Genomic DNA, 23215 nt, shown 5'->3' on the forward strand with positions numbered 1-23215 from the left:
GGGCACTCAAAGGTGTGTGCTAGCTGGGTTCTTCGCAGCCTAACAAAAGACCATAAAGAGCAACGAAGGAACATCTGCGCTGATCTAACATCGTCGCAGGCGATGAAACATGGGTTCTTCTCCATGACAGCGCAAGACCTCACACAAGTCCACCTAACCAAGAGGAGCTCACAAAACTTGGACTGTTCGTTCTCATCCACCCAGTGGCCCGGAACTCGCCTCTTCCAGCTTCCATCTGTTTGACCCAACGAAGGATTCATTCCGCGGGAAGCAGTACATGGATGACGGGGAGGTTACTGATGCAACAAGGCGCGTTGGCTCCGACGTCGATCAGGACAGTGGTGCCATGCGGGTATACAGGCCCTCCGTGCAAGGTGGCATAAGGCCGAAGCTGAATGGAATGGACAGTCTAAGGAGTACAGAACATGGATTCAGAGTACATCGAAGAAAGACGAAAGTAATTGAGGATTAGCAGAAAAGAGAACAGTGAAAAACGTAACATCAGGATTGGTGATCACGAAGCAGATGTAGTTAAGGAATTCTGCTACCTTGGCTTCAAAATAACCTATGACGATCGGAGTAAGGACGTACTCTAGAGCAGACTAGCACTGCTAAGAAGGGCATTCCTGGCCGAGAGAGGTCTACTAGCGTCAAAGAAAGGCCTTAATTTGAGGAACAAATTTCTGACAACGTACGTTTGGAGCGTAGTATGGTAGTTCATGGACTGTCGGAAAACCAGAAAGGAAGAGAATCGAAGCATTTGAGATGTAGTGCTACACGAAAATGTTTGAAATTAGAAGTACTGATGAGGTAAGAAATGAGGCGATTATACAAAGAATCGTCGAGGAAATTAATACAGGGGAAGAAGAAGAAGGGACAGGATGATAGAACATCCGTTAAGACATCACGGAATTTCACCGGCCGATGTGGTCGAGCGGTTCTAGGCGCTTCAGTCTGGAACCGCGCGACCACTACGGTCGAAGGTTCGAAGCCTGCCTCGGGCATGGATGTGTGTGATGTCCTTAGGTTAGTCAGGTTTAAGTAGTTCTAAGTTCTAAGGGACTGATGACAACAGCTGTTAAGTACCATAGTGCTCAGAGCCATTTGAACCATTTTTTAATAACTTCCGTGATACTATAGAGAGCTGTAGAAGGTGAAAACCGTAGAGGAAAACAGAGATTGGAATACACCCAGCAAATAATAGAGCCTCTCGTAACACATGTCCTGTAATACTGTCCCTTCTTTTTGTCAATGTGTTCCTTATCTTTCTTTCCTCGCCGACTCTGCGGAGAAGCTCCTCATTTCTTTTCTTGACAGTCACTCCAATTTTCAACGTATTTCTAAAGTACCGCATCTCACTTTCGATTCTCTTCCTTTCCGGTTTTCAGGCAGTTTATGATTTACTTCCGTACAATATCGTGCTCCAAACTTCGACCTCAACTCACAGGCGATGTTTGATACCAGTAGAATTATTTTTGCCTGTATTGTCTGTTTTGCCTGTGCTGTTCTCCTTTTATATCAGCTTTGCTTCTTATGTAATACATTATTATGATTCCAAGTCAGCAGAATTCTTTCATTTCGTCTACTTTGTGGCCCCCATCTTTGGCGTTAAGTTTGTCCCTAATCTCATTCCTGCTGCTGCACTTTCCTTTCTTCTTTCTTCGGATTACTTTCAACCCATAGTGTCTGATTGTCAGACTTTTAACTCCATTCAAGATGTCCCGAAATTCTTCGGCTACTGTGTTGTAAACGCTGCCAAGCAGGAATCTCATGACAATTTCCGTCACTGAAGAGGCCTTTCACTTTTTTACTTGTTACCATAAAACCTGTTTACTTACACATATGTAGGTACGTACATTTTAAATAGATTTCAGAAGCCCATTCTGACACACTAGAAGTTTGAAACTTCCTGACAGATTAAAACTGTGTGCACGACCGAGACTCGAACTCGGGACCTTTGCCTTTCGCGGGCAAGTGCTCTACCATATGAGCTACCGAAGCACGACTCAAGCCCGGTCCTCACAGCTTTACTTCTGCCAGTATCTCCTCACCTACCTTCCAAACATTACAGAAGCTCTCCTGGGAAACTTGCAGAACTAGCACTCCTGAAAGAAAGGATACTGCGGAGACATGGCTTAGCCGCAGCCTGGGGGATGTTTCCAGAATGAGATTTTCACTCTGCAGCGGAGTGTGCGCTGATATGAAACTTCCTGGCAGATTAAACATCCCCCAGGCTGTGGCTAAGCCATGTCTCCGCAGTATCCTTTCTTTCAGGAGTGCTAGTTCTGCACGTTTCGCAGAAGAGCTTCTGTAAAGTTTGGAAGGTAGGAGACGAGATACTGGCAGAAGTAAAGCTGTGAGGACCGGGCGTGAGTCGTGCTTCGGTAGCTCAGATGGTAGAGCACTTGCCCGCGAATGGCAAAGGTCCAGAGTTCGAGTCTCGGTCGGGCACACAGTTTTAATCTGCCAGGAAGTTTCATATCAGCGCACACTCCGCTGCAGAGTGAAAATCTCATTCTGGAAACACTAGAAGTTTGTGTTAAGCATTCAATTTGCAACACTCACAGTTAACCGGGTATCTACGTCCTATACACATTGAAGAGCCGAAGGCACTGGTACATCTGTCTAATATCGGGTAGGGTGCGCGCGAGTGGAAGTGTTTAAACTCAGAACAGTATTCCTGGAGCCACTCTGTAGTAATTCTGAAAGTGTGGGGTGTCACATGGTCCTGCTGGAACTTCACAAGTCTGTCGGAATACACAACGGACAAGAATGGATGCAGCTAACCAGACAGGATGCTTACGAACGTGTCACCTCTTAAGAGTCGTCCTTGAAGTATCAGGGGTCCCACATCACTCCAACTGCACACGCCCCACACCGTTGCAGAGCCTCCATCTACTTGAACAGTCCCCCGCTGATATGCAAGGTCCATGGTTCAAATGGCTCTGAGCACTACGGGACTTAACTTCTAAGGTCATCAGTCCCCCAGTACTTAGAACTACTTAAACCTAACTAACCTAAGGACATCACACACATCCATGCCCGAGGCAGGATTCGAACCTGCGACCGTAGCGGTCACGCGGTTCCAGACTGAAGCGCCTAGAACCGCACACCCACATCGGCCGGCCAAGGTCCATGGATTCATGGGGTTATCTTCATACCCATACACGTCCATCCGCTCGATACAATTTGAATCGAGACCCGTCCGACCAGGTAACATGTTTCCAATCATCAATAGCCCAATGTCGGTGTTGACGGGCCCAGGTGAGGCGTAAAGCGTTATGTCGTGCGGTCATCAAGGGTACACGAGTGGGCCTTCGGCTCCGAAAGCCCATATCAATGATTTTTCGTTGCATGGATCGCACGCGGACACTTGTTGATGGCCCAGCATTGAAATCTGCAGCAATTTGCGGAAGGGTTGCACTTCTCTCACGTCGAACGATTCTCTTCAGTTGTCGTTGTTCCCGTTCTTGCAGGATCTTTATCCGCCCGCAGCGAAGTCGGAGATTTGGATTTTACCCGATGCCTGATATTCACGGCACATCTGTGAAATGGTCGTACGGGAAAATCCCCACTTCATCGCTACCTCGGAGATACTGTCTCGCATAGCTTGTGCGACGACTATAACTCCACGTTCACTTAAATCTTGATAATCCGCCATTGTAGCAGCAGTAACTGATATAACAACTGTTTTTTTTTCTTGATTTAATTTCAATTCCCCCCGAAGGGGGCGGGCTGGCAGCAGCTTGGTATGCCGCTCTTCAGCCTACAGACTGTGTTAGAAAGATGAAGAGAAGAAATAATAAAAACAGACGATAAAATCGGAGACTTTAAGAGTAACATGGCGAAAAGAAATTGTGGAACTTAAAACAAAGGACAGAGGGATGATGATGCTAATAAAATACATACGAAGCAGACAGGTAAAACAATAGACAGACAATTAAAACAACACGGCGACAGTCTGGTTTCTGTTCGCAAAAGACATAAAATTCACACCTAGCGACAGCATGGTTTCTGATAACAACTGCGCCAGACACTTGTTTTATACAGGCCTTGCCGACCGCAGGGCCGTATTCTGCTTGTTTACATATCTATGTATTTGAATACGCATGCCTATATCAGTTTCTTTGGCGTTTCAATGTAGTAGGGCAACGAGGAAACTAGTTTCATCCTAGTAACGCATTCCTGTCTTCTTGCTCCATATAGCGACGTAGTCGGGCGTGACAATCCTACCTGGGGGTGTTTTCAACGTATAATAAAATTCCAGCTGCTTTTCCTTTCAACCTTAGCACACTTTTGTCAAATATCCCTGTTTGTGTAAGAGTTAATAGTTTAGCCATGCAGCAAAATTACGTGCCCCTCCACCTCACATCATCTTCCAAACACTTCCTTTCGATATCTTGTGCAGTTCACGAAATAAAAGTGATGTAAGTTTTAAATTATTCACCCATTATGTGCTTAAGTTGATTGCTTCATTTTTCGAATTTGAAAGACGTAGAGAAGAAAAGAAACTTAACACAAGAACCCTAAGGGAAGGAAAATGGTATATTGTTACTAAACCAACGTAAATTTTACTACTCCATATTTTATTCAAAGAACTTCATAATTTACTATTTATACATTAGTTGATCACAATTATAAAGTCTGCAATGATATGTCACATACAAAATAAGTACAAAATATCCTCTTTTACAGCCTATACTGACGATATCATATTGGCGGGAACCGCGAGTTGCTATCAATTCCCATCCTAAATTTTACGAGGTTTTAGTAATTTAGGATTAAGAGTTAGCATCTCTTCGACGAGTCCATTATTGAAGGAGGGGTATGATTAGCGTCCTGTTGACATGATGATGCCACACACAGACCAGTAGCAGCAACGTTTCGAACAACATGGAGCATGATAAAGACGATGGTAATGGTGGTGGTGGCGATAATGACGACGATGATGAAATTGGTATTAATAAGTTTAGTACCACTCACCGCTAACATATTTGGCAACCAAGTAGGAATCCGTAGAGCTGTTTCGCCGGTGTCATTCGACACTGGCGCTGTGTGGTCCGCAAAAGAACCCTGAAACTGACAACTCGGGTCTTTGAACATGCACTTGAGCCCTTACCCACCAGTTTTACTACGTCTCGCCCACTCCAGGTGTGCCGTGGACGTAGCAGTACACGGCCGTCGGCTCTCTACGCACCATGTAGGTGCTTGTGTAATGCCAGGCGATGACCCTAGGAGAAATGTGACTGTTTGAACTACTGGGAAGGGCAACGGGTAAATATGTCTCTGTGGACGTTCATTAGCTCGGTTTGACTCTCAAACTGCACAGTAATCATACGTAACAGACGTTTTACAGCCGCAGTAGGAACCTTTCCTTGTGCGGCAGCGAGCGAGTGAGGTGGGCATATTAGTGTGTACTCGCATCTCTGAACGCGTGAGATGGAGAAAGAAAGCAGTAGTGTGGAATGGTAGGCTAGCCGCACGTCACAAGCTATACAATGAAGTTAAAATTATTCAAGGACACCCTTCATCATACTGTACGTCTTGTGACGTCACCTTCTGTCCGTTCCGTTGACACTGCCATGGAATTGTACATTATAGCGGTATTATCGAGTGGAAACGTTGAACATCGCCTCAACTGCGTCGGCACAGCTTTCGATTCCTTCCGAAAAAAGGTTTTCAATAATCGTAACATCAGCCCCAAGACCAAGCCGTATCTGTACAAGTACAATGCAACGCCAAAGAAACTGATATAGGCAATCGTATTCAAATACAAAGTTATGTAAACAGGCAGAATACGGTGCAGTGGTCGGCAATGCCTGTATAAGACAAGTTTTTGGCGCACTTGTTAGATTGGTTACTTTTGCTACAGTGGCAGGCTAGCAAGATTTTATGTGAGTTTGAACGTGGTGTTATAGTCGGCGCATGAGCGATCGGACACAGTATCTCCGAGGTAGCGATGAAGTGGGGATTTTCCCGTACGACCATTTCACGAGTGTACCGTCAATATCAGGAATCCGGAAAAACATCAAATCTGCGACGTATCTGCTGCCGGAGAAAGATCCTGCAAGAACGGGACCAACGACGACTGAAGAGAACCGTTCAAGTTGACAAAAGTGCCAACAAGTGTCAGTGTGCGAACCATTCAACGAAAAATCATAGATATGGGCTTTCGTGTATTCTTGATGACTGCACGACACAAAGCTTTACGCTATTTTGTTAGAAACTGATATTTTGAGCCTGTGGCTGTGTACAAAATATAGGTTGTCTCTTACACAATGATATTTATTTACATAAACAGCGCCGTTACCGGTTTATAACCGATAGGTTCATCTTCAGACGGCTAGTTCACGTTTTACATTACATTTCGTGTTTGTTTCTCAACTTGACGATACTGTTTTTGGGTGGTGCTGCCCTACCAGCAAAACTAAATGTGAGACAATGTTGTTTTTTTTTTAATTTTAATTGTACATCACGACGATTTTAAGTGATGTAAACAAATTATTATTATTAAATGGAGTTGTTTCGATTACTTACAACGAAGAATTCCGCCATTCGCTGCTGCAAGGTGATAAACAACCTGTTCAAAATGTTCTAATGTGTGTGAAATCTTATGGGACTTAAATGCTAAGGTCATCAGTCCCTAAGCTGACACGCTACTTAACATAAATTATCCTAAGGGCAAACACACACACCCGTGCCCGAGGGAGGACTCGAACCTCTGGTGGGACCAGCAGAACATTCCATGACTGCAGCGCCTTAGACCGCTCGAAACAACCTGTACTGGAACGGAGACAGGGGGAGGAAGAGATAGAGATAGGCAGAGAGATGGGTAAGGAGGCGGTGAATAGACAGAGGGAAGTAGGAAATGGACGGAGAAATGGAAGAGGAGAACATGGACAGAGAGGGTGAGAGGGTGGGAGGGGGAAACTGAGAAAGAGAAGATGAAGAAGAGATGAAATTAGAGGGAGGAAAAGGGTATGGGCAGAGAGATGGGGAGAAGGATATGGACAGAGAGAGAGAGAGAGGGGGAGAATCAGATGGATAGAAAGAGAGGGAGGAGTAGGTTGGCAAAGAGAGCAAGAGGACGATATCGATATCGACAATGAGATGGGGAAGAGGAGAAGAAATTGGAGGGGGAGGAGAAGATAGACAAGGAGAGGGGTAGTGCAGATGACCGGAGAATGGAGGAAGAAGGAGACGGATTAATAGAAGACTGGAATAAATACATACCCATGCATCGCTGGGTACTCAGCTAGTACACATTAAAAGAACTTGTGTATAGGCTATATATGAATACTCAAATTATTTTGAATAAGACAGTCCAGATGAAACTATTCTATGAAGACATTTGTACCTAATGTACTTATGACTATAATCTAATAGTCTTAGTATTTATACTATTAGTACACTCTCTCGGAACCCATTACTCGGTACTAGTTGCAGGTTTCCCATCTAACGGCTTGCAGAGGCAACAAGAATTTGACTGTCGATATTTCGCGAAATTATTGACGGAATTTAAACATTTTAGAAGTTAACTAGAACCGACAGGTACTATCGTTTGTCTTGTGGAGGCGTAACTGATGACGCGCAAATACCCGGACGTTATCCATGGAGTATTTGAAAAAGATAGCAATTAGCCGACTTCCAGAAAACGTCACACGAAATGTCAAACATTTAGGAAACATCTACAAATCTTTCTGTCGCATACATCCCCCACAAAGTGATGAAAGGAATAATGTTTATCACTTACATTTTCATTGTACATACAGTAAAACTTTAGCATGACTTTTTAATTTATTACGCCTGACTCCATTCGCAACACAGTTTGAAGAGAGTACCCACATATGCCACAAAAGTTATATCAGTCTACGACACACAGTTCAGGAGATATGACGTCATGAGCAGCGAGATGCGGCAACAACTTGCTTTTGTTTAAAATGGATCGCAAATATAGTCAAACTTTTTCTCACATACACATAACGTCAAATATCTAACAAGTTAACTCATTCGTAGACTAATCAGACGTTTGAAGCTGTTATACACTCCTGGAAATGGAAAAAAGAACACATTGACACCGGTGTGTCAGACCCACCATACTTGCTCCGGACACTGCGAGAGGGCTGTACAAGCAATGATCACACGCACGGCACAGCGGACACACCAGGAACCGCGGTGTTGGCCGTCGAATGGCGCTAGCTGCGCAGCATTTGTGCACCGCCGCCGTCAGTGTCAGCCAGTTTGCCGTGGCATACAGAGCTCCATCGCAGTCTTTAATACTGGTAGCATGCCGCGACAGCGTGGACGTGAACCGTATGTGCAGTTGACGGACTTTGAGCGAGGGCGTATAGTGGGCATGCGGGAGGCCGGGTGGACGTACCGCCGAATTGCTCAACACGTGGGGCGTGAGGTCTCCACAGTACATCGATGTTGTCGCCAGTGGTCGGCGGAAGGTGCACGTGCCCGTCGACCTGGGACCGGAACGCAGCGACGCACGGATGCACGCCAAGACCGTAGGATCCTACGCAGTGCCGTAGGGGACCGCACCGCCACTTCCCAGCAAATTAGGGACACTGTTGCTCCTGGGGTATCGGCGAGGACCATTCGCAACCGTCTCCATGAAGCTGGGCTACGGTCCCGCACACCGTTAGGCCGTCTTCCGCTCACGCCCCAACATCGTGCAGCCCGCCTCCAGTGGTTTCGCGACAGGCGTGAATGGAGGGACGAATGGAGACGTGTCGTCTTCAGCGATGAGAGTCGCTTCTGCCTTGGTGCCAATGATGGTCGTATGCGTGTTTGGCGCCGTGCAGGTGAGCGCCACAATCAGGACTGCATACGACCGAGGCACACAGGGCCAACACCCGGCATCATGGTGTGGGGAGCGATCTCCTACACTGGCCGTACACCACTGGTGATCGTCGAGGGGACACTGAATAGTGCACGGTACATCCAAACCGACATCGAACCCATCGTTCTACCATTCCTAGACCGGCAAGGGAACTTGCTGTTCCAACTGGACAATGCACGTCCGCATGTATCCCGTGCCACCCAACGTGCTCTAGAAGGTGTAAGTCAACTACCCTGGCCAGCAAGATCTCCGGATCTGTTCCCCATTGAGCATGTTTGGGACTGGACGAAGCATCATCTCACGCGGTCTGCACGTCCAGCACGAACGCTGGTCCAACTGAGGCGCCAGGTGGAAATGGCATGGCAAGCCGTTCCACAGGACTACATCCAGCATCTCTACGATCGTCTCCATGGGAGAATAGCAGCCTGCATTGCTGCGAAAGGTGGATATACACTGTACTAGTGCCGACATTGTGCATGCTCTGTTGCCTGTGTCTATGTGCCTGTGGTTCTGTCAGTGTGATCATGTGATGTATCTGACCCCAGGAATGTGTCAATAAAGTTTCCCCTTCCTGGGACAATAAATTCACGGTGTTCTTATTTCAATTTCCAGGAGTGTATAATGAGGTGGCAAAAGTCATGGGATACCTTCTCCACTACTGGCCATTAAAATTGCTACACCAAAAAGAAATGCAGATGATAAACGGGTATTCATTGGACAAATATATTATACTAGAACTGATATGTGATTACATTTTCACGCAGTTTGGGTGAGAGATCCTGAGAAACCAGTACCCAGAACAAACACCTCCGGCCGTAATAACGGCCTTGATACGCCTGAGCATTGAGTCAAACAAAGCTTGAAGGGCATGTACAGGTACAGCTGCCCATGCAACTTCAACACGATACCACATTTCATCAAGAGTAATGACTGGCGTCTTGTGACGAGCCAGTTGCTCGGCCACCATTGACTAGACGATTTCAATTGGTGAGAGATCTGGAGAATGTGCTGGCCAGGGAAGTGGTCGAACATTTTCTGTATCCAGAAAGGCTCGTACAGGACCTGCAACATGCGGTCGTGCATTATGCTGTTAAAATTTAGGGTTTCGCAAGGATCGAATGAAGGGTAGAGCCACGGGTCGTAACACATCTGAAATGTAACGTCCACAGTTCAAAGTGCCGTCAATGCGAACAAGATGTGACTGATTGTAACCAATGGCACCCCATACCATCACGCCGGGTGATATGCCAGTATGGCCATGACAAATATACGCTTCCAATGTGCGTTCACTGCGGTGCCGCCAAACACGGATGCGACCATCACGATGCTGTAAGCAGAACCTGGGTTCATCCGAAAAAATGAGGTTTTACCATTCGTGCACCCAGGTTGGTCGTTCAGTGCACCATCGCAGGAGCTCCTGTTTGTGATGCAGCGTCAAGGGTAACCGCAGCCACGGTCTCCGAGCTGATAGTCCATGCTGCTTCAAACGTCGTCGAACTGTTCGTGCAGATGGTTGTTGTCTTGCAAACGTCCCCATCTCTTGACTCAGGGATCGAGACGTGGCTACGCGATCCGTTACAGCCATGCGGATAAGATGCCTGTCATCTCGAGTGCTAGTGATACGAGGCCGTTGGGATCCAGCACTGCGTTCCGTATTACCCTCCTCAACTCACTGATTCCATATTCTGCTAACAGTCATTGGATCTCGACCAACGCGAACAGCAATGTCGCGATACGATAAACCGCAATCGCGATAGGCTACAATCCGACCTTTATCAGTGTTGGAAAATGTGATGGTACGCATTTCTCGTCCTTACACGAAGCATCATAACAACGTTTCACCAGGCAACGCCGGTCAACTGCTGTTTGTGTATGAGAAATCGGTTGGAAACTTTCCTCATGTCAGCACGTTGTAGGTGTCGCCACCGGCGCCAACCTTGTGTGAATGCTCTGGAAAGCTAATCATTTGCATATCACTGCATCTTCTTCCTGTCGGTTAAATTACGCGTCTGTAGGACGTCATCTTCGTGGTGTAGCAATTTTAATGGCCGGTTGTGTAATATCGTGTCGGACCTCCTCTTTCCCGGCGTACTGTGGCAGCTCAACGTGGTGTGGACTCAACAAGTTGTTGCAAGTCCGCTGCAGAAATATTGAGCCATGCTTGCTTTATAGCCGTCAATAATTGCGGAAGTGTTGCCGGTGCACGACATTGTCAAGCAACTTACCTCTCGATTACATCCCATAAATGTTCTATGGGATTCATGTCTGGCGAGGTGGGTGGCCAAACCATTGGGTCGAATTTTCCAGAATATTCTTCTAACCAATCATGAACAATTGTGTCCCAATAACATGGCACATTGCCATGTTCCATTGTTGTTTGGGGGTCAGGGATGTTCCCTGCCTCGTGATGACTGGGTGTTATGTGACGTCCTTAGGTTAGTTAGGTTTGAGTAGTTCTAAGTTCTAGGGGACTGATGACCCCAGCTGTTAAGTCCCATAGTGCTCAGAGCCATTTGAACCATTTCGTATTCTGGGCACAGTCTTGACACTGTAGTTCTCGGAATATTGAACTCCCTAAATATTTCCGAAACGTTATGTCCCACGCGTCTACCTCCAACTACCGTTCCGCAATCAGACTCAGTTAATTCTCGTGGATCGACCATAATCCTTTTCACATAAATCACACGAGTACAAATGACAGCTCCACCTATGCACTGCCCTTTTATACCTTGTGTACGCGACACTGCCTCCTTGTGTATATTTGCATATCGCTGTCCCATAACCTTTGGTCACCCCAGTGTACAAATGAGAGCTCGATTCTTCTAAAAATCGTTACATACGACGGTAGTATCTGTACCCGAAAGAACAGGTACCGTTGATGACGTTGCAGCTTTGCCAGTATGAAATGATAATTAAATGGACACCCTAGCTGCAAACAGGCGTTGATATACTTCACTGGGGACGTGAAAATGTGTGCCCCGAGCGGGACTCGAACCTGAGATTTCCTGCTTACATGGCAGACGCTCTATCCCTCTGAGCCACCGAGGGCACAGAGAATAGTGCGCCGGCAGGGACTTATCTCTTGCACGCTCCCCGTGAGACCCACATTCCCAACATGTCCACACCACTACATTCGTAGTGCGCCTAATAGATGTTTGCCCATCATACTCATTACTCGTGGCGGATTAATCTACCAAGTCCCGTACGAGTTCGGGCATAGGCGCACAACGAATGCACTGGTGTGGACATGTTGGGAATGTCGGTCTCACGGGGAGCGTACAAGAGATAAGTCTCTGCAGGCGCAGTATCTTCTGTGCCCTCAGTGGCTCAGATGGATAGCCGGCACGGTAGCTCAGCGTGTTCGGTGAGAGAGCCGGTTGGCCTCTGTAATAAAAAAACTGAGTGGAAGGATCAACCACCGAACTGGAACAGGATATCTTTCGACGTCCGCAACGACCAAACACAACGATCAGTAACGAAAAAAACAAAAGATGGATAGAGCGTCTGCCATGTAAGCAGGAGATCGCGGGTTCGAGTCCCGACCGCCGCACACATTGTCAACATGGCCACAATGAAGTATGTCAATGCCTGTTTGCAGCTAGGGTATCCATTTAATTTTCATGTCATTTTAGAAATCGTATTGTACTATTCAGACTACTGAGCATCTTTTCAGGTTACTTTAACTTAACTTTACTTAACCATATCTAGTTAGAATGTTTGTTTTCTTTGCGATCAATATTGCTTAAGGTTAAAATACCTAAAAAAAAACAATGAAAGAAGGCCTTAGATCCATTGCATGTGACATAATAATGTATGAAAGACACGAATGGAGCTGTACCGAGCATCGTCCAGTCGCTGGCGTTTGTCACACGTGACCTTTTGGCGCGTGCACAGCGGCCCTAGACGACGGCGGGGATTCGCTAACTCATTATGCGCGTGCTTGGAGAAAGTACGACTCGCCAATGAGGTGACCCCGTGTCACGTGCTGAGCGCTCACCCACGTCCCTACAGCTTTCCGCGCACGTCCGTCACACACGTGTGATTTATTTAATCGTTCGGAAGTGGCAGCCACCGGTAAGTTGCTGATGAAGCAATCGCCTGAGATTTATTGACTCAAAAACTAACGGCACTGCCTTCGAGGTCGATGAACGGCACTCTTGCTGCCATCGTTTATTTCTTACACCGTCGCCGCCGCTGCTGCCAATAAGGACTCTAAATCGAAGTCTGCGCCAAATTATAGCCTACAGGGTTTGTGAAAATTATATATTACCGAAAGCTCACGGGGATTCACCATCGACTGGTGGTCACTACAGCTATAATTGCCTGCACCAATCGGCTGACTGGGGGCGTTGTAGAATGTCGCAGGATATTATACGCTGAGTTAATTTTATTCAATATTAATTTCTCCAAGTGTATAATGACCAATCAGAATCGAAGATCCTGATGTTTTCTCAAGACCACCTGTGTTGATGTGCCAATAAAGTACCGGTACGTATGCCCTATACCTTGGCAGCTCTCGCTCATCTGTTTGTGTATTTATACTCAGTGTTACTGCAGTCGCTCCTCCACGAAACGTCGTTTCTAAGTGTACTCGCCACAGGGAACGAAAACCTGATAGAAAACGGTTCCAAGACGGTGGTAAATTAAGAGAATACCTGTGCGTAACATGAGTAAAAATTTAAAAAAAGAACAGCTACAACAGGTGGCTCTAATAACATCGGTGTATTGTGAAAGTTTTACTATGAAGCTAACTCCATCTTTGATATACACATTGTAAGGAAAAATGTATGGACAACCTTCAGGAAACATTCCTCACACACAAGAAGAAAATAGGAGGGGCTTTGAAATAGTAATACATTTTTTTCTGCCAATTTCGTTCGATACAATGCGAAATTTGTTGTGGGATATCTTGGAATATTCCCACTTGAGCCCTATATCTTCATAAAGTTCCGATAGGTGACGGCCCTATTCTTAGCCTACAAAATGACAAAATGCTTTCCAGGCAGAGAGTTGTCACTGAGTTTCTTTAGGCAGAAAACTAGAGAATCACAGGTATTCGTAGGCGCTCGCAGAACGTCTATGGAGATCTGGCGGTGAACAAAAGCACAGTGAGTGATTGAGTGGTGTGGGCTTTGAAAAAAAATAATGTGGTGTGGCCCTCAACTACGTACCCTCTCACTCAGAGTTGAAATATTAAAAGTTTTGGATGGTTTCGTTGTCTATCGGCTGGGATACATAGTTGCCGCATTACAAGCCAAATACTGCTGAGTCTACAGTATGCAATATGAACAGACATATGAATCGAATGGTTGAATGTTCCTATCACTTGGCAACTGCGAATTTTTAAAGTAACATAGAGATTTATAAATGAAAGATTGCAATTAAATTAATTTTGGAGGTACTATTTTAACGACTTTAAATGATGAGTACGACAGCAGAAGTACCTTTCAGAATGACGTTTATTACTGTATAAAACTTATTGGTGTCGATGGTCGAGCTGTTAAATAAAATATAAGTTGAATAACAGGGAAACAATAGATTCCTACTTCACATAATTAGTTATCAACAACAACATAGCACGCGAGATATTCACTTCTAAACGCGTACTACGTCTTCACTGCAGACAGCACGGAAATCTCACAAGTGCACAAGTCGGCACTACGAAATATTTCTATCTCCCGCGACCACGCGCAAACTGCTCTACTCTCCGAGACTTTCCCGCGGCTGTCCGTCGCTGCTTCCCATCCAGCACTCTCTCTGTCCTGTGCCATACTCTATGCTCCTCCCCCACTTCCATACAGTCTCTCCATTAACGAGTTCTGTGATCGGCTAGAGCGCTCCCGTCATCTCCTCAAGCCAATGCACACTCACAAACATATTAAAACACATACGAAATACTGGATTTACATTTAATTAACTTGAAATGAAATAAATATTCCTATGGCTGGACCATAAACTCGCTATAACACACATTATTAAATACATAAACAAATCAGATAAACTTATGTCAAAGGAAGAGAACAGAAGTAAGCCAGTAGCGAAATGTCTCTGTGCTTTCTAAAACACAGTAAATAATTGACCAATTTCTTCATGAATCGTATATATCGTATATAAACAAAGGCATAGATGAATTAATGTATTTATAAGCATGCAGCTACCGTTTTTTCGTGTAACTGTGGAGTACTTATGGCCTGACGCGATTAATAGTAATTGGCCTCTTTGATCTCCAATAACTCGAGTACTATTCATGTCACATGCCTGTAATTCATACCAATTTAAGTTTGCACCAATAGCTTTCTAAAGACATATCGGTCGACAAAATCGGATGAACCGTTTAGATTTTGGAAATTCGTTGCTGGGTGTTACTTGTGTAATTTACAGTCAGATACTAAAATTTAAACTAATAAAGATATTGAAAATCTGATTACACCATCAGAATCGTCGTGCAAATAATGGTAATGTACATGTTTCTTTTTAAGGTATCATGATTCCTCCGGCTATTATTAATCTGTATATCAACTGTGAAATGTATGCCATTAAGGTTTCACAAAGTCCGCTATCTTTGGCACTCCCTGCATGTCTCCTTCATCGACACAGCGTCGCCATGAAACTCCCAGCCACGCAGTCCGCTGGACCACGTGGTCCGGCCGTTGTGTGGCATCACGCGCTTGCTAACGAGCCGCGACTTGCCGAGCGGTCCGAGCGGTGGCCGCCAACTCTGAACTTACAAAACTTTTAGGGCGCCACAACTCGTCCGTTACCTCAAAGTGGAGCACCTGTCATCGTTGTAACGAGGCCGTGAGAACCTGTCCGATCTCCCGCGTGGCGGCCGACCGCACACAGAAGCGACCTCCTCCGATATTCGAACGTGCGGACACTCTCATTCGGGGTGATCGACAGATCACAGTTAAACCGCTCGCTGTACAACTGGACGTCTCTGTTTGTAACGCTGACACACACGTCCACCAGTTGGGGTACTCAAGGGTGTGTGAGCGCAGGGTTCGTCGTCGCCTAACAGAAGACCATAAAGAGCAACGAAGGACCATCTGTGATGAGTTGCTTGCACCTTACGCGCCTGTCTGTGACAATTTTTTATCAAACATTGTCAGAAGCTGTGGCACATGGGTTCATCATTTCGAACCAGAAACAAAACGGCAATCTACCGAGTGGCGCCAGACTATTACTCCTCTGAAGAAAAGTTCAAAGCCGTATCCTCAACCGGCAGGGTCATGCCGTGGGACTCTGAAGGGGTTCTTCTGTTTGACGTCCTGACTGACGATGTAACTATCAACTCTGAAGTGTACTGTACTATCCTTAGGAAACTGAATAAATGACTTCAGCGTGTTCTTTGCCACAAAAATGCAAACGAACTTCTCCTTCTACATGACAACGCAAGGCCTCACACAAGTCTATGCACACTAGAGGAGCTCACGAAAGTTCATTGGACTGTTCCGCCTCGTTCACCCTACAGCCCGGATCTCGCACCTCCGGACTTCCATCTGTTGGGTCTTAAGAAGGATGGACTGACGGGAAGCAATATGTGGATAGTGGGGATATTACTGATGTAGCAAGATGTTGGCACCAACGTCGACCAGAAGAGTGGTACCATTCAGACATAGAAGCCTTCCCTGTGAGGTGGCGTAAGGCCGTCGCATTGGACGGAGATTATTCTGCATTATGGATTTTTAGCCAAAATGGTGTATTGGAATCCTGAATGAAATCTTCCTTTCATAAAAAAGTGTTGCACTACTTATTGAATTCGCTCGTATGTTTACATGTTGGCCTCCTCAGTTTCTAAACATGGTAAGGATAGGGCAGCTTCTTGTGCAGCACTCTCCATACAGTCATAAGGCCAACATTACTTGATGCAGCTAATTGTCTTACGTTCACACTAGGTCTGTCGTCAAATGCATGAAGAAGTTCAGGTATCCTCGTCCTTGTAGGCCTGGTCACGAGTAGTAGGCTTAAACGTTCCTTTCTCACTAGGAAGACGATCAGGTGCCTTCGACATCCTCCAGTCGAGGCACCGTCGTTCTGGAAATCTCTCCCGATACAAACGTCGAGCACCACGTCCATTACCGTCTGCTAATCCGTACATCAAATAGGCGTCTGCCAATTCCGCGTTTGAGCTACCCTGTATCGGAAGCCAAGTTCGCAAAGAACACGAAGCTTTTGATGTTACATTCTTGATACTAGTGGAGCAATGAAATGAGTCCCATGTCAATATAAGCAAGTAAGTGAGGCACATGTCAACGATACCTTCGTTCAATTGGAGCAACATACATCGGTGGTGAACCGAAAAATTGCAAATTACTGTACGTTCTAACCAAACGTAACCAAGAAGGTGTTTTGAACATTTCATATGAGAAACGTTTCATGTAATGCCAATGTACTCTGTTTCTGTACTTATCCGGTGATAAATCTGATTATGACGAGAAGCAGAAAATGATTTCTAACTTGGAAATAAAGCGTTTCCGACCCATGTCCATACAACACATTTTATTCCTTTACGGGTAAGGAATGTTTTCTCAAAGTTTGGCTATATCTTTTTCTTACACCCTGTATACAACGATTCGAATGTTTTTGAAATATGTTTTGGTAAATACATTAGAAAAAAATGGTATATGAGCATTTATAAAGACTTGACGCCGAAACACCACACGTATGTAATACGCATACAGAGCACTGCGAATTCAGTGAAGCAATTTGTCGTTCGTTGGTAGAAATAAGAACTAACTTATGAGCAGCATGTAAGCGTCGACGCTTCGATAGTTACATTCGGCTTCTTAAAACTATATACCGTTCTTTCTAGGGTCCTTCGTGAATTTATTGAAAGCATAAAGGGCCAGAAACACTGGCTTCCTGTGCCATACCATCCATCTCGTCGTTGTAAAACCAATCTTACATCAGCTGGGGCCCAAAGAGAGTAGATTTTCATATATAAATATGTATATAAAGACAGCGTTTTTTGTATATCCATAAAGAAACAAAAATTGTATACACAACAATGTACTGTTTGTTTTTTCTTCCTAGTAGTCAGTCGTAACAGAAAACAGGGAAGACCTATTTCTGGCTTATTGGCTTTCATTTAGTACTACAGAATCTGAATCGTCCGAAACTTCGTAGTCCTACACCTTTGCGTATTAAAACAATGCGAAATACTGTCACTGAAGCTACTATCCTCAAAGATCGAGCTGCCAACCAATTTACGAAATCATTTTACGTGTCCTCAATTCCCAATCGTCGTTTTGTTTGCAATAATAATAATCTATGGCTCAAGGTGAAAAATATGGAGGAAGTGGAGAGAGAGGAGAGCGGAGGAAATGAAGATAGAGAGGTGGAAGGAGATGGACAGAAAGGCAGGAGGAAGTATAAAACGGACAGAGAGACAGGGGGCAGGAGAAGACGCAGAGAGATAGGGGGCAGGCCAAAATGGACAGGGAGAGGTGGAAGCAGATGATAGACAAAGAGAGGGCAGAGGAGGAGGAAACCGACAAAGGAAGGAGGAGAAGGAGATGGGAAGAGATAAGCGGAGAAGGAAATTGGGACGTATATCCAATTCCAGTACTTATTTAACAATTTCGAAGCATTACCGGGTTTGGTAATACGAGTATAACTACACGAGTTCTACATCTACATCCACATCCATACTCCGCAAGCCACCTGACGGTGTGTGGCGGAGGGTACCTTGAGTACCTCTATCGGCTCTCCCTTATATTCCAGTCTCGTATTGTTCGTGGAAAGAAGGATTGTCGGTACGCCTCTGTGTGGGCTCTAATCTCTCTGATTTTATCCTCATGGTCTCTTCGCGAGATATACGTAGGAGGGAGCAATATACTGCTTTAATCCTCGGTGAAGGTATGTTCTCGAAACTTCCCGTACCGAGCTACTGAGCGTCTCTCCTGCAGAGTCTTCCACTGGACTTTATCTATCATCTCCGTAACTCTTTTGCGATTGCTAAATGATTCTGTAACGAAGCGCACTGCTCTCCGTTGGATCTTCTCTCTATCTTCTATCAACCCTATCTGGTACGGATCCCACACTGCTGAGCAGTATTCAAGCAGTGGGCGAACAAGCGTAATGTATCCTACTGCCTTTGTTTTCGGATTGCATTTCCTGAGGATTCTTCCAATGAATCTCAGTCTAGCATCTGCTTTACCGACGATGAACTTTATATGATCATTCCATTTTAAATCACTTCTAATGCGTACTCCCAGATAACTTATGGAATTAACTGCTTCCAGTTGCTGACCTGCTATATTGTAGATATATAAGGGATCTTTCTTTCTATGTATTCTAAGCACATTACACTTGTCTACATTGAGATTCAATTGCCAATCCCTGCACCATGCGTCAATTCGCTGCAGATCCTGGTGCATTTCAGTACAATTTTCCATTGTTACAACCTCTCGATGTACCACAGCATCATCCGCAAAAAGCCTCAGTGAACTTTGAAAACTGCTGTTATTTGAATGATGTTACTGTGAAACAGACGTGCTTCATTCCTGTAGATCCTCTCCATCGGTGGTCTCATTACATGAGTTGTTTCGCTGTGCTTACGTTTTCTGAAATATTATGTTGAGTCAAACGAATGATTTTGGCTATTTTCCTAATGGGAAACGTGGTAATCGAAGTTTGAAGTGAGGTAGTCAGGTGTAAATATTACATCAGCGTGAAAAATATGTGTGTGTGTATGTGTGAGTTTGTGTGTGTGTGTGTGTGTGTGTGTGTCTGTGTGTGTCTGTGATTGTGTATGTGTTACTTTTAAATTGTTAGTACACAGAGAGCAATGACACCAAAATTTTAACAATCAGGTTAATCACATTAGTAGATTTTCATATATAAATATGTATATAAAGACAGCGTTTTTTGTATATCCATAAAGAAACAAAAATTGTATACACAACAATGTACTGTTTGTTTTTTCTTCCTAGTAGTCAGTCGTAACAGAAAACAGGGAAGACCTATTTCTGGCTTATTGGCTTTCATTTAGTACTACAGAATCTGAATCGTCCGAAACTTCGTAGTCCTACACCTTTGCGTATTAAAACAATGCGAAATACTGTCACTGAAGCTACTATCCTCAAAGATCGAGCTGCCAACCAATTTACGAAATCATTTTACGTGTCCTCAATTCCCAATCGTCGTTTTGTTTGCAATAATAATAATCTATGGCTCAAGGTGAAAAATATGGAGGAAGTGGAGAGAGAGGAGAGCGGAGGAAATGAAGATAGAGAGGTGGAAGGAGATGGACAGAAAGGCAGGAGGAAGTATAAAACGGACAGAGAGACAGGGGGCAGGAGAAGACGCAGAGAGATAGGGGGCAGGCCAAAATGGACAGGGAGAGGTGGAAGCAGATGATAGACAAAGAGAGGGCAGAGGAGGAGGAAACCGACAAAGGAAGGAGGAGAAGGAGATGGGAAGAGATAAGCGGAGAAGGAAATTGGGACGTATATCCAATTCCAGTACTTATTTAACAATTTCGAAGCATTACCGGGTTTGGTAATACGAGTATAACTACACGAGTTCTACATCTACATCCACATCCATACTCCGCAAGCCACCTGACGGTGTGTGGCGGAGGGTACCTTGAGTACCTCTATCGGCTCTCCCTTATATTCCAGTCTCGTATTGTTCGTGGAAAGAAGGATTGTCGGTACGCCTCTGTGTGGGCTCTAATCTCTCTGATTTTATCCTCATGGTCTCTTCGCGAGATATACGTAGGAGGGAGCAATATACTGCTTTAATCCTCGGTGAAGGTATGTTCTCGAAACTTCCCGTACCGAGCTACTGAGCGTCTCTCCTGCAGAGTCTTCCACTGGACTTTATCTATCATCTCCGTAACTCTTTTGCGATTGCTAAATGATTCTGTAACGAAGCGCACTGCTCTCCGTTGGATCTTCTCTCTATCTTCTATCAACCCTATCTGGTACGGATCCCACACTGCTGAGCAGTATTCAAGCAGTGGGCGAACAAGCGTAATGTATCCTACTGCCTTTGTTTTCGGATTGCATTTCCTGAGGATTCTTCCAATGAATCTCAGTCTAGCATCTGCTTTACCGACGATGAACTTTATATGATCATTCCATTTTAAATCACTTCTAATGCGTACTCCCAGATAACTTATGGAATTAACTGCTTCCAGTTGCTGACCTGCTATATTGTAGATATATAAGGGATCTTTCTTTCTATGTATTCTAAGCACATTACACTTGTCTACATTGAGATTCAATTGCCAATCCCTGCACCATGCGTCAATTCGCTGCAGATCCTGGTGCATTTCAGTACAATTTTCCATTGTTACAACCTCTCGATGTACCACAGCATCATCCGCAAAAAGCCTCAGTGAACTTTGAAAACTGCTGTTATTTGAATGATGTTACTGTGAAACAGACGTGCTTCATTCCTGTAGATCCTCTCCATCGGTGGTCTCATTACATGAGTTGTTTCGCTGTGCTTACGTTTTCTGAAATATTATGTTGAGTCAAACGAATGATTTTGGCTATTTTCCTAATGGGAAACGTGGTAATCGAAGTTTGAAGTGAGGTAGTCAGGTGTAAATATTACATCAGCGTGAAAAATATGTGTGTGTGTATGTGTGAGTTTGTGTGTGTGTGTGTGTGTGTGTGTGTGTCTGTGTGTGTCTGTGATTGTGTATGTGTTACTTTTAAATTGTTAGTACACAGAGAGCAATGACACCAAAATTTTAACAATCAGGTTAATAACATTTCTTTTCTCTCAATCAATGACTTACTTTGAGAACTTTGCAGGTACTTACCGTACAGCAACAATTTACAGAAAAACGCCAATGTAGTGTACGCTACTGGCAATTAAAATTGCTACACCAAGAAGAAATACAGATGATAAAAGGGTATTCATTGGACAAATATATTATACGAGAACTGATATGTGATTACATTTCCACGCAATTTGGGTGCATAGATCCTGAGAAATCAGTACCCAGAACAACTACCTCTGGGTGTAATAACGGCCTCGATGTGCCTGGGCATTGAGTCAAACAGAGCTTGGATGGCGTGTACAGCTACAGCTGCCCATGCAGCTTCAACACGATACCACAGTTCATCAAGAGTAGTGACTGGTGTATTGTTACGAGCCAGTTGCTCGGCCACCATTGACCAGACGTTTTCAATTGGTGAGAGGTCTGGAGAATGTGCTGGCCAGGGTAGCGGTCGAACATTTTCTGTATCCAGAAAGGACCGTACAGGACCTGCAAAATGCAGTCGTGCATTATCCTGCTGAAATGTATGGTTTCGCAGGGATCGAATGAAGGGTAGAGCCACGGGTCGTAACACATCTGAAATGTAACGTCCACTGTTCAAAGTGCCGTCAATGCGAACAAGAGGTGACCGAAACGTGTAAGCAACGTCACCCCATTCCATCACGCCGGGTGATACGCCAGTATGGCGGTGACGAATACACGCTTCCAATGTGCGTTCACCGCGATGTCACCAAACACGGATGCGACCATCACGAAGCTGTAAACAGAACCTGGATTCATCCGAAAAAATGACGTTTTCCCATTCCTGCACCCAGGTTCGTCGCTGAGTACACCATCGCAGGCAATCCTGTCTGTGATGCAGCGTCAATGGTAACCGCAGCCATGGTCGCCGAGCTGATAGTCCATGCTCTGAAAAGCTAATCATTTGCATATCACAGCCTCCTCTTCCTGTCGGTTAAATTTCGCGTCTGTAACACGTCATCTTCGTGGTGTAGTAATTTCAATGGCCAGTAGTGTACTAAGTTTTGGCAATATTGGTTACAGTGAGTGGTATGCATGTGGAGGTGTGGCCCATCCCTCCCCTTGCTGTCACGGTGTGCCTTCCTCGTGTTGCAGGCGGCGTCAGCGAGGAGGCTGGCCGTAGTGTGGGCGGTGGCGGCGGCGGCGGCGCTGCTGTGCGGCCTGGTGGTGGGTGCCCCTGCTGCCTCAGACGACGGCTACACGGACGAGAACAGGCCCTACGAGTTCGGATTCGTCATCGAGGGGCAGCAGCACCGCCACGAGAAGAAAGGTCGCACATTCGAATACGTCCGTATTGTCTCTTACTCACTTAAGGGGAGACTCCAGCAAACAATTCAACTTTTCTGCAACGTTCCCGATTTCAACCGATTTTTAAAATCATATGTGTCACGTAAAGATGTAGGAATATCTATGTTTTGAAGCCAGAGCTTAGAGTTTTTGAGTTTTTAATTTTTAATATGATTTTAATGGTATTTTTGAAAACCAACTTTTGGTGCTAAGAATTCAATGTTCACATCTCAGATTCCTCATGTTCCTTCACAAGACATTGTTGAACAGTTTTATGCATTCATTTTAGGGTAAATGTTATCATTTTACTTAAGGTAATT

The 23215-nt window shown here is 45.0% G+C and overlaps 1 protein-coding gene across 1 annotated transcript in view; it reads left to right on the plus strand.

The window, feature by feature from the left end:
* LOC126101234 (protein lethal(3)malignant blood neoplasm 1) overlaps window positions 1-23215 on the plus strand; it is a 151964-nt gene that overhangs the window by 83720 nt on the left and 45029 nt on the right. Inside the window, exon 3 of the mRNA XM_049911923.1 lies at window positions 22704-22878. Coding sequence (XP_049767880.1) covers window positions 22704-22878 — 175 coding nt within the window. The remainder of the gene's footprint in view (window positions 1-22703; window positions 22879-23215) is intronic.

Source organism: Schistocerca cancellata, chromosome 9 (assembly GCF_023864275.1).
Source record: "Schistocerca cancellata isolate TAMUIC-IGC-003103 chromosome 9, iqSchCanc2.1, whole genome shotgun sequence".
NCBI lineage: Eukaryota > Metazoa > Arthropoda > Insecta > Orthoptera > Acrididae > Schistocerca > Schistocerca cancellata.